This window comes from Pongo pygmaeus, chromosome 6 (assembly GCF_028885625.2).
Source record: "Pongo pygmaeus isolate AG05252 chromosome 6, NHGRI_mPonPyg2-v2.0_pri, whole genome shotgun sequence".
NCBI lineage: Eukaryota > Metazoa > Chordata > Mammalia > Primates > Hominidae > Pongo > Pongo pygmaeus.
This window is the reverse complement of record NC_072379.2, coordinates 136,541,353-136,554,233: the sequence shown is the minus strand read 5'-3', so window position 1 is coordinate 136,554,233 and position 12,881 is coordinate 136,541,353. Positions and strand designations below refer to the sequence as shown.

At 36.4% G+C, this 12,881-nt stretch overlaps 1 protein-coding gene and 1 long non-coding RNA gene across 5 annotated transcripts in view; one reads left to right on the top strand and one right to left on the bottom strand.

Annotated features, from left to right (window-relative positions):
* The window catches only part of DGKI (diacylglycerol kinase iota), a 396,652-nt gene that overhangs the window by 198,690 nt on the left and 185,081 nt on the right, over positions 1–12,881 (top strand). For all 4 annotated transcript variants that reach the window (XM_054495165.2, XM_054495166.2, XM_054495164.2 and 1 more), the window contains exons 14-17: positions 378–515; positions 3,807–3,885; positions 7,418–7,473; positions 8,454–8,516. In XM_054495165.2, coding sequence (XP_054351140.1) covers positions 378–515; positions 3,807–3,885; positions 7,418–7,473; positions 8,454–8,516 — 336 coding nt within the window. The remainder of the gene's footprint in view (positions 1–377; positions 516–3,806; positions 3,886–7,417; positions 7,474–8,453; positions 8,517–12,881) is intronic.
* LOC134739898 (uncharacterized) overlaps positions 8,767–12,881 on the bottom strand; it is a 40,307-nt gene continuing 36,192 nt past the window's right edge. Inside the window, exons 4-5 of the long non-coding RNA XR_010126996.1 lie at positions 10,551–10,724; positions 8,767–9,681 (exon numbers count right to left, since the gene is read on the bottom strand). This is a non-coding gene — a long non-coding RNA (uncharacterized LOC134739898). The remainder of the gene's footprint in view (positions 9,682–10,550; positions 10,725–12,881) is intronic.

The window sequence follows — 12,881 nt, the reverse complement described above, 5'->3', positions numbered from 1 at the left end:
GCCTCTCCAAACACATTTGTTCTGAGTTTCCCCCAAATTCCTCCAGTGAGAGCCATGGGGAGTCCTGTTTTTTACTCTGATAAAAATAGCCATCCAGCCTCCAGTATGACCCTTAATGTGTACCAGTGACTATTGGTTCTTGCTGCTGACAAAAAATATTCCTCAGCTCAAACCAGCCAGAGCTAGTGTTTCTATGTATCTTACTTATAGTATTGTCTCAAATTCTAAGTACTTCAAGGTAAAAAATTTGTTCTCCAAACCTTGCTAATTTCTAAAATAAACAGAATATAGCAGCTTGGCTCTTCCTTGCATAAAATAGCATTGGCTTCACTGTTCTCCACTCTGGACAGCAATGGATATGTTCTCTGATTCCTCAGGGCTACACTGATGAACCTGTTTCTAAGATCCTGTGTCAAGTGGAAGATGGGACAATTGTACAGCTAGATCGCTGGAACCTCCATGTGGAAAGAAACCCCGACTTGCCTCCAGAAGAACTTGAAGATGGCGTATGTAAGGTTAGAGAGTTTTTTGTTCTGCAGAAAGGAGCCCTGGAGCATCTGCCTGAGCTACAGGAAAAAAATTCCTGGCTGGAGAGTCATGTGCTGATGAATTCCTATGAGATAATGTGATAGTATTTGAGTTGATGGCTACTGGGGCTATGTATATAATATTACCACCTAATGATTCTGCCCCATAGACCTCTAAATACCTAGATTCCATACCTGCTTCCAAAGCTCAGGGAGCTCTTCTCTGTCTTCGACTTCTACACTAGAAAGGCATGTATTTTGTCTTAAACATTCATGTTAATAGCAAATAACCTATTAGAAGATGAAAAAATATGTATGTTTGGAAGCATTGGACACTTGTTCTTTCAGGAGAAATATAACCTCCTGAGATTTCTGGCCTAATATAAAATATATCTTACGTTGAAGAGGTATTAACTATGCCAATGTTACCACTTGGGTGGTACTTGAAGATACCTCAATAAATGTTTTGACTTCATGTTATTTAAAAAAAAATTTTGACTTTTATTTTAGATTCAAGCTGCATGTGTGCAAGTTTGTTTCATGGATATATTATATGATGCTCAGGTTTGGGGTATGATTGATCCCATCACCCAGATAGTGAGCATAGTAACCAACAGGTTTTCAATCCTTGCTCCTCTCCTTCCCTCCCTGCTCTAGTGGTCCCCAGTATCTATTGTTGTCATCTTTATGTCCAGACTTCATGTTTTCTTTTAGGGATTGAGCTTTTATTTCAACCGAAAAGCAAACCAAGGTATATATGAATAGTTGTAATTAGTACTGTGAGCCTTCAGTTGGTCCTTCGGTTCTAAATTATGGCTTCAATTTCAGATAAATTTGGTAGGTTTCTGAGTAGCCACTTCCCTCATATTGCTTTCCATTTTCCTTCTATGATTGAATTTTCAAACTCTGTATGTGTAAGAATCTCCAGGTGTGTTTGTTAAAATGCAGATTACAAGGCCCGGTCATCAGAGATTCTGATTAAGTAAATGCAAGTTAAGGCCCAGGCATCTGTACTTTAAATGGTGTCCCAATTATAGTGAACCATGCCATTTATTGAGGCTAAGATTTCATGGATGTTTCCGTCTTATAATAGATTAAGCCCCATATCATTTTAGATTTAGATCAAACCAACACCTATTTATTAGCGTCATGACCCTGATCAATTTAATTACATATATTATAATTTAATAGATTTTCAAGTTTCTTACTTGGCTAAATTAGATTAAAACATGTTTTACTCTGTCTTTATGGTTTTTTCACCTAAACCATGATCCTGAAATTCTAGTAGATTTCTAGTAGATATCATGATTGCTCAGATGAATTCAAGTTTATAATGTCACAATGTTGTTTAAACAACAAGTGTCATCTTGAGATACGAAGCTTTTTTATAATGTGTTTGACTTATAGAAATTGGATAGAAAACAGCTAAAGTATAAAGAAGAGTACCATATGGATATTTTAAGTTTCTTTTCCTACTAAGGTTGGAATAGTTAGATGTGCAATAGAAATCCATATTTAATTCTCTTTCCAACAGCTTAAGAAATGGAAAGACTTCTTGGTGTAGCCAGGGAACACCAATCCAGATAATTAAAGGGTTTATTTAAAATGAGTTTTTAAAGAGATGTATGGGAAACTGGGGCAAGTTTTCCTGGAAAATATAAATAACTTAAAAACAGACTGAATTGGGATAGGATTTAGGTGATGGTGACCAGATGTTCTCCTTAGCTATCAGTAGATGTTAAGACATGGGTTAGAATTGTGGCCAAAAGAACATAAATGGTAGAGGAGATGAACATGTCTGTGCTTTTGGCAGGATCACCAACCCATGCTGTCATTACCAAGAACTGGTATTTTGTTTAAGTGCAGGAACTGGATATTCTCAAATAAGAAGGCTGAAGAGTAAGACATGATTTTGGCATTGTTCTATGTGTTTAGTTTCTCTCCCGGTCCTTCATTTAGTTGAGACCATTTCTAAGGGCTCACTTGGACTCTGAATCATTACATAGGCTTTGAATTAAGAGCTTCCATGTGGGGTCATTCCTTACTTTCATTAGAGACCAAGCCAATCCAATTTTCTTTCTTCTGCATTTATATCTCTTTTGTTTCCTCTCTTATTTCACTTTTTTCTTAAAGAAAGTTCTGCTTCTAGTGAAACAGAAAATCTTGCTGATCAAGGGGCATATGAAGCACGTAAAAAACATACTTTTGAAATCTTGAGGGTTAAAACACTTATCTCTCAGAGAAGACAGGTACAGTTCAATTTGGGACACAAACCGGATAATTAGCTGGAAACATTTCTCGTCTTTATTTACTTTAATATTTACCTTCCACTTGAGTTGCAGAAGGAAAAGTGGGAGAACCAGCCATTCCCACTCTTGCATTTTCCGCATGCTTTCTTAATTGTTCTAACATTGAACTGAAGCTTAAAATCACATTAGTTTTGCAGTTTTAATGCAGGATTTGAGGCTGCAGAGTTCTCTTCATTCAGCTTGCGGTGGTAACAGCCAGAGACCCAAAGGACTCTGGGAAGGAAAGTTAAAGCTTCCATGTGTATCTGTGTGGCTGTGTTTTCAGATTTCATGGTCGTAATAAAGATATAAGGATTGATAGATTAAACGAGAACTTGAATAATACTAATATGTAGTTTTGTTGTTGTTTTTCTCTCTAGGCCAGCAATAACCAATGGGTCACATTGCCTTATTTTTTTATGACTTTTGTAGAAAAGATTGTGTGTGTGTGCGTGTGTGTGTGTGTGTGTGTGTATGTATAGAGAGAGAGAAAGAGAGAGAGAAAATAGGTGATGGATAAACAAGTTAAATATTCATTTTACATTACAGTATTGGTTTGCTGAATATAAATTCTTGAAAAAAGTGCATCCACTGATTAAGTTGGTTAGACATTATCTTTACAATTGAATTTACTTTCTAGGTTTGCTTAGTGAATTCTTCTCTGTAACTATTGCAAATATATATCCCTCAGCCTAACCAGTTCCTATTATTACAGCATCTATAAGAATGGTTCTTATTTAATAATTTGTATTTGTAACTCTTATTTCTTATACTATTTATAATTCTTGAGAAAATTACTTGATTTTAGCTTTAACTCATGAATTAATCCAATAATTTCCTGTTCTTTCTATGTAAGCACCCTCTACTTCGAGTTGTGGCTGATCTGTCTCCTAGGGACTTCTTCAGAGATAGGTGTCCGGCTTTAGGTTTTATTCTTCTCTTTCTGCCTGGTCACACACAATTTTGCCTCTGTCTTTGTTTATCATTGCAGCTCCCTCTGAATGTTTTCAATAACTACTTCAGCCTTGGATTTGATGCTCATGTCACACTGGAGTTCCATGAATCCAGAGGTGAGGACAACGTCCCATTTCCATCTCCCAGGGAGGAAGTTTCTAGCAGGTGTTTTGCATGTTCCCTTTTGTTTGTATATCACTTATGCATTTACAGTGGGCTTCAGTGTTGTTTGATTTTAACCTTCAGGATGACTCTGGAAGCTAGACAGGACAGGAACTTCTTATAAATGGGACCCTGAGACTTGGTTGTTTAGACAAATGGGATCCTGAGACCTAGTTGTCCAGGGTCTCAAAGACAGTAAAGGGCAGGACTAGATGTGTGTTCCAGGTCTCAGGATTGTTAATCTTTATTTTCTACTGGAAGATTTGAAGTGAGTAAAATACTAAGAAGTGATAGAGAGTATTACTGAAGTCACTAGGATATTCTTTAGCTTCACAAAACACTGTTAAAGTGCAATACTACACAACCAGAGCCATTGAAATATGGTAGCAGAAACAAAAACGTCCCCTCTGTTTGTATCAAAGAAACAACAGGCATCTTAGAACGATAGAGGAGCTATAGGTAGTTTAGGTTGAAAGAATAGGACGTAATGGTGATGGGATTAATTAGGAAGGTACTAGGGATCCCCACTGGATGATACAGAGGTGTGAATGAGACCATGTAGTGATTTCAGGTACTAAAATAGATGGAGTCAAGATTAGGGGAACCGAATTTTTCAAAGAGAAGGTGAAATAATGATATGCTGTTAAATATTTCATCAACATTTTCTGGTACCATTTAGAACTGATTAAGTTTAGGGTTTTGACTTATGTTTTGTAGTCCCAATTGATCTCTCTCTCTCTCTCTTTCTGTCTCATTCTGTCTCTTAAACTCTCTTATTAATATAGCTATACTATATATCCATATCTATGCCTGTATCTATATCTGTACCTAGTGCCTTCTGAATATATATATAACCAGAACCATGCTAGGATGTAGATTGTTAAGAGACTTGTGAGATAAAGTCATAAATGAGAAGTACTTTACTTTTTTCCCTCCAGGTTATGTAAGAAAGGAAGTGGTGTTTAGAATTTTTGCATACTTTGGAATTTGAAATAACAGAGCACTAAAAGCTAGAATTCAGATTTTCAGATTCTGGTAATAACATGAAAATTCTGATCATGCACTTATGCACTAGAAGTCAAGAGTGATGCTACAGGATTAAAAACCACTAGAGTATAAAATACAAGTAAGGAACAGATCTTTAAAGTCTCTTACTGGATCCAGCAATGTTAGCAGACTTTGACCTTCCTGGTTTCACAAGGTTTGGAGAGGACAGGCTCTGTAAAGGTCAAATTCTGTGCCAAGCAAGAACAATACTGTTTGAAGAGAAAGCCATAGTTTGGTGTTCCTCTCTGATTGGCCAGAAAAATCACAGCTGGAAGGCATGATTGATAGCAGAACCTCAAATATCCTGAGTCAGAAACACTACCACTTTCCCCCTCCCTGCCTTAGACAGTTCTTGGATATTAGGTATTCAGAGGGACCTACCTTGGGGCCAACATTTATGATCTGTTACCCTTCCTATATTTAAGGAGAGTTCATTTGGGAAGTATATGGGGGATTTTATTCTTCATTTCTTACCCCATTTTTTGTCTCATATTCTTTAGCAGAATCCAGATCCTGGGCCTCTTAATAAAATACCCCAAACTTCTTAATAATACTTGTAAAGTAACACAATTATCACGAATACATGGATTTCCAAAAATAGGCATGAAAAGAGGTCTAAATGAATAAGTGTCCAACAATGAGCTCATTCAATGAGCTCAATGAGCTCAAGTGAGTCTCATATTTAGTCTAACTAATCCGGAAGTTTTTCTAATGATTCACTTCCTTGAACTGTGGTGAAGTTTCTATGCATCAGAGTGAGAAGGGAGCAGGGAGAGACCCTTACATGGAAATACCAGGCTTAGAAGAGAATTCTTTTGGGGAAAGTGATTTTTCTCTTTTATTTTAAGCTGTAGGAATATTTTAGAGTGGAATATGCAAATTGTTGAGTGTATGAACATGTACATTTGTATGTATGTGATTATAAAACAATTAGTTAAAAGATGTCAAGCATTGATCTTTGTATAGTTTATTGCTAAGGCTTATTGTGTTTTGATGCAGTATGAAATGGAATTGTAAACATTTCCCGTGCATGTAAATCAGAGCCTTTGAGGAAAATCAGCCACTGAAGGGCTGATAAGGGAGAATTTATGTTGATTGGAAATAATAGGTACAATATTCATGCAGGTGGGATAGAGATGGTAAAAAAAAATAAATATCTATAAGATATTGAAACCAGATTTTGTTGATACACTTAGACCAGAGGTATGGATTTTTTCAGTAGCTGTTAATCTGCATTTTTTAAACATTAAATTAAAAAATTATTTGTCTATGAAATATATAATTAAGCAAATAGTCTTTTTTTTTTTTTTTTTTTTTTTTTTTTTTTACTGTTTCTGTTCATTTGTATTTTCCCCCTATTTTTAACTAGTTAGTCAAGAAATCTTAAGCTAAGCTATAGAAGAAAAAACAGGATACGCAAGACCACATTTTTAATTGTGGCAAGCTTAACTTATTTTGTCAGTAGATAGTGAGTGGCTGTTCTCAAACCAAGAAAACTCATAGTGAGACTTTAAACTGTTTTCTAACACAGGCACTGTCTGCAGCTTCATGGATCATTTGCCATAAAATACCTGAAGGGTAATGCAAAGGCTCATGAAAGCCATTGTGAAAAAAATAAGCTTGGATAGTAGCATCTATGAGGTATTAGTCAAGAAAATGTAATACTTTTAAGTTGAGAATTATGCCAATACATCTACATAAAAATAGGCAATTAATATAAATCTCATTAAAGGAGAATTTTTAAAAATTTAACTATGGAAAGAATTTTTAGCACAGATATAAATATAGCCCATCAAATGGACACTTCTCAGCGTAACTACATATATTGTATTTCTTTTAGAAGGAATAATTAAACTGGCATTAATTCCCATTTTTATATCTACTTTATTCCAAACACAAATCAAACTCAAAAACATGTTTAATTACATTTGGAAGCTGCATACATAGCTTACGGAAGTCATGCCCTATGACTATGAAAGTAAATAATCGCTTCTCCACCTCCTTCCACCTTTTCCTGTTATCTCAGCCCAATATCCCTGGAAGCCCTCCAATTTTTACAAAGCATCTAGAGTGCCTCCATCTTTAATGTGCTTGGGAATCACCTGGAGAGCTCCCCTCCACAGATGTATAGACTCCACACTCAAGTCATTCTAATTCAGTCGATCTGGCTAGGGCCTAGTCATTTGCAATTCTAACAAGCTCTCAGTTAATGTCAGTGATGCCGGTGTGGAGCTACACATTTATAGTCCAGGATTACTGTCCCTGTAGCACTGGGCCACTGTACTAACTGGCCTGGAACTGGGGGAAAGATGATAACCAAACCATGGGATCTATTGGATCTGTAGGATAGGAGGGAGTTGGGGAGGAAGTAGGAGTGCTAATCTAAGTCACTACCTTTAATGAGATCTCCATAACAAAACTACTTTTCCTCTTTCACAGAAGCAAATCCAGAGAAATTCAACAGTCGTTTTCGAAATAAAATGTTCTATGCAGGGGTAGGTATACATTTTATTTCATAATTACTACATATTACTTAGTGCCAATTCACTGTGTATCATAGTTGCAAACTACATTAGAAATAATCACATATACATCTCATTTATATATGTCTACCTATGGTTACTGTTTCGTGTCTGGGCTTCAGAATGAAAGTGAGGTGTATTTCTTAAGTTAGCTGTCAGAAAGAGAGTTGATGTTCCTCACCTCTGAGCTTTTAAGCAAGCCCTGAGGCTTCATGTTGAACAAGAGAAGATGCTATTCAAAGAGGGATGTGAGAAACAAACGTCAAAGCCAATGTAAGAAATGGGGGAATTGTGTAGACTGAGGATGTCTGAAGAATTTTAGGTAAGAACGTAGTTTTCACCAGGGTGTGCACATTGACATTTGGATTAGAAACTGGCAGAATATGGGGTGTTTTTCATGGACGCGTACGTGAGATTAAAGGGAGTGCCTTCTTTTTCCTTCTTTTGTTTCTCAGGCATGTTCATAGTAGTAAATAGAGAATGAAAAAAGGCGTCCAAAATATCAGTACAGTTTAAATTTATGCCAATGGATAGGAGGAGTTTAAATAAAAGGGGTTTGGAAGCTGCATATGTAGTTTATGGAAGTCAAACCCTGTGAAACTCAAAGCAAATAAGGAAATCTTAGTGGAAAGACTATCAGCACTTAATGGACAAGGAAGTGGTCAGAAAAGGTTGTCAAAATAAACCTTCCAATGACCCTCAGAATTGTCTACTTTTTCACTCTCATTCTGTGCTCTTAAATTTTATAGTGAAACTGTAAATTATAGTTTGGAAGCAAAAGAAAAATTTCAACTTGACAACTACTGCACTGCGTTACTTTGGATTCTGCAGAAAGAGAACATGTTTAGAATTTTTGCATACTTTGGAATCCTTGGAATCTAGGATATGGAAGCAAGGATTTGGTATCACCATGTAATTACGAATTTCTTCTTCTTTATTTCCCTGTGGTATAGGCAGCTTTTTCTGACTTCCTACAGAGAAGTTCTAGAGATCTATCCAAACATGTTAAAGTTGTTGTAAGTATTGAATATGTTGATTTATTTCATTTGAATATGGTATGACTGCCACAAAAAACTCCCAAATAGTTTATATATTGAATCACTGGACTGCATAGAACTTTGGAGATCATTCTGTGTAGTTCATTCAACCTACACTTATTATGTGTCGGGCACTGTCTTAGTTGCTGGGGATGAAGATAAATGAAAAGACTAGTTTCACTCCTGAAGAAACTCACAGTTCAGTTTTGAAGAAGGTCACGTAAGTCACTTCAGAACAATACAATTTTTATTCAACCATGTATATAATATGGTTGTGGCACAAAGGGAGAGAAGTGATAACTCTGACCATGGTGGGGTCAGGAAGACCTTTATACAAAAATAAATGATGTTAGCTGGGTCTCGAAGCATAGATCGGTACTCTCCAAACAAGTATCTTTATTCCAGGATAATCTGAGGAGGATATTTATTCCAGGATAATCTTAGTTTTAGAACAAAGTGTTGATTTCATTATTTTGTGGTGACTCACTGTCCCACCTGCTCAAGGCTCCTCACCACTGGATGGGTTTTTTGTGTGTGTGCTGTTTCTTCCTGGGTCTCTATATCAGCTTGCGGAAATATACTGCTTGTGGGCAAGAGAGAGAGAGATTTATCTTTCTCAAGGTGACACATTCAAAAATAGAATAAAATTAGATATTAAGAAAGACATTAATGTTTCCTTATAGTAACCAAGTTAAAAGAAGGAATGAACATGACTTTGTTGCACATAGTTGTATAAGTAAATGACAGAATGAGAAAGAAAGAGAAAAAAATATATAGATGGAAAAGAAGTGATGAGAATATAGCAGTGCTTGAATTTATCAATGCTTGAATTTATCTTATTCTAAAGAATAAGAATAATTTTGACGGGCCGGGCATGGTGGCTCATGCCTGTAATCCTAGCTCTCTGGGAGGCCGAGGCAGCTGGATTGCCTGAGCTCAGGAGTTCGAGACCAGCCTGGGCAAAATGGTGAAACCCCATCTCTATCACAATACAAAAAATTAGCTGGGCGTGGTGGCATGTGCCTGAGGTCCCAGCTACTCGGGAGGCTGAGGCAGGAGATTGCTTGAACCTGGGAGGCAGAGGTTGCTGTGAGCTGAGACCGCACCACTGCACTCCAGCCTGGACAACAGAGCGACACTCCGTCTAAAAAAAAAAGAAAAAGAATAATTTTGACAAGAGAGAACAGAACAAAATATATACATGAAAATAGAGAAAAATATATGATCTTAAGCTAATGAGAATATGAAGAAATATAAGGAGCATGAAAATATAAAAATTAAAATGTGTAATCACCAGTAAAGCATGTGTAAGACATGAATCTCCTAAATCAGTTGAAACAAGAGACAAAGGCCTTTACCACTGCTATTAACAACCATTGGCATCCCTTTCAGATGTTTCAGTTCTCATACAATAAAAATATAAAGCAAGTATCTTTTAGTGGTGGACACTCTTGAGACTGAAATATTGCCTTCTTAAAGCTAGATAGAAGAACACATGGCCCATTGAACTATGAGGATTATTATTTTGATAAAATCGTGGCTATTAAATTTAAGTAGCAGCAACCTTACATTAAACTTCCCCTGTTTCTTCAGCTGCCTGCAGCCTAGCAAAAATTAAGCTTTACTGCCCTTTCCAGTGTGTTTTGCATTTACAGGCACATCCACAATACCTGCCAGGAGACCCAGTGTATGCTGGGCGGTGGCCATATGGAATGGCAGTGTACTGTACAAGTTACTGGATTGATATCAAACTCTGTACACCTAACTGCTAGAGAGTTTTCTCTCTCATATCTCAGTCCCCTTGATGATACATGTCTCATTCATGGGTGACTTTATAGTAGAGTCTAAAAGATGCTTGCAGAGAGGCCAAAATGGCAACAAATAACTAGGAAAGATGTGATATCAGCCTATATATGTAATATTAAAGGTGGAATATTTATATAAATTATATCTTATGAAGAGGAAAAAATCATTATAACTAGGTGTGAACATTTGGGATTTAGCTAGGCCTACCTTTGCTAGGTATATGACTTTGGAGAAATCATTTAACCTTTCAGAGGAGTTTGCTTTCTTCATCTGTCAAATAGGTGTAACAAGACATGTCTTTGAAGCAATGGTTTTTGACCATTGTGCTGTGACATAGAGAGACACAAGGATACTTTTGCAATGACGTCATTCTATGTTTTCCTGAGTGTGAGATGAAAAGGATGGAAGGTTAGTGAGAGTGATTAGATGTCTACCCAACAACAGAGCATCTTTTCATTGTCAGAGGGTGAAGTCAGTGTTTCTAATGCAATAGCTAATAATGTCTCATAGAGATATACAATATGTATTTGAATATTAGACCGAGAAAATACAAAATGACAGTAAAAACCTACATATAGCCATTATTTGTTCCACTTTCCATATTTTCTTCTTGTTATTTATCAGTATATGAGCTTGTACAAAGGAACATATTTTGGATGCAAATATGTCCCTTTGTGTGTATCTGAAGTTGGGAAAAAGTTGAAAACTGCTATTCTAAAGGAATTGTACAGTTTATTGCAATAATATATAAAAAAATCTCTGTAAAGCAGTATACGGTGTAAGGCACACATTTTCATATGATTTAATGAGTTCCCAGAATCACTAACATGTTTCCCAGAAGGAAAAATAGAAAGTTAAAAAATGAATTCTGTTCTAAATACAATAATATTTATTATAATCTTTCTGCAATGCAACCATAATGCTTTGTACACTATTAATGTATCACATCCTAGGTTTTAAGTTTTAGTTGCTTATAACATGCAATTTTGACATTTACAATGTCTACTTTTTTATTCATTGGCATAGTCATTTATAACTCATTTCAAGTTCTTAAGTAAGTTGGAAGATGTTTGCTTAGTAGTTGAGAGTACTAGAAAAACATCTTTAATGTTTAGAATTTTATTATTAAGTTATATTTGAAAATAATTTGTTTATTTAAAATTGTAAGATTTCTTGGAAACAATTCTTTGAGAATACTCATGAAAATTAGGCTGTATGGAGATTAACTGGGAAAAAAAATGCAGGTGATGGAGACAACTTGACCACTAGCAAAATCATTATACTTAGATTGAAACTGATCCTAAAGAACTCTTTCAGAATTTGCAGGGAGCTCGGGGATGCTTTGCTCCTCTCTCCAAATGAGAAGGTAATGGGGAAATCCTGTGATAAGGGTGTGAGGAAAGCAGATATGAGAGCAGGCTCTACACCTTTGACATCGGAAAGTCTATAGTCATGACTAGAGTTATTCTCTTTTGACTTTTGTCACCAGTGGGAAATGGGAAAGGAACATGAAAGACTTTTCCTTGATTTATCAAAGGATGATACCCTTGCAGAAAGCGCTAGCAGGTCGGGGAAGCCATGTTCGAGGGTTGTTGAGGCCAAGCTAGGCTGAGACCCTTGATTCCCAGGTCTAAACTCCAGGAAGACAGTGAATCTTAGAAGTCTAAAGTCTGAATGGCTGGGCGCAGTGGCTCACGCCTGTAATCCCAGCACTTTGTGAGGCCAAGGAGGGTGGATGACCTGAGGTCAGGAGTTCAAGACCAGTCTGGCCAACATGGTGAAACCCCGTCTCTACTAAAAATACAAAAATTAGCCGGGCGTGGTGGCGGGCACCTGTAATCCCAGTTACTTGGGAGGCTGAGGCAGGAGAATCGCTTGAACCTGGGAGGCTGAGGTTGCAGTGAGCTGAGATCACGCCATTGCACTTCATCCTGGGCGAGTCTGTATAGGATTAAATTTCTAAGAACAAACCACGAATGAAGATAATACTAGTGTATGATAGATATCTTTTCAAAAGTTTGCAGTACATAGACTTTTTAAAAAGTCTTCAAAATATTTGACATTTTCAAAATAAAAATTGTCTCAAAAAACAAAGAAAATAAATCATTATATTTGTGACTTGTTTGAATCGGATAATGATGGTGGTGAATACTACTGCTTTAACTTGAGGCTTTTTTCTTTTCATTCTTTTAAGTGTTCATAAATCTTTTAATGTTGACACCATCAGTCTAGATAATTAATAATCATCCATTGTTAGGAATGATAATATTTCCTTTGATTGTGAGACCAGAGAAGAAATCATTTTAATCAAATGGAGGTTTTGTTCTTACCTTAAGTGCAAACAAAACCAACCTCTGTACGCTGGGTGCAGTAAAGCTATAACCAGAATATATTTTTAATCATTGTGACCGGCATTCACTTAAGCAGAGATAGGGCGAGGAGAAAGAGACCGTGATGTGTACTATTGTCAAACTAGTTATCTTTGATAGGTTTTTAGACTTGTGACTACTTCAAAACCCCTTTTCTGTTTTGATTGTT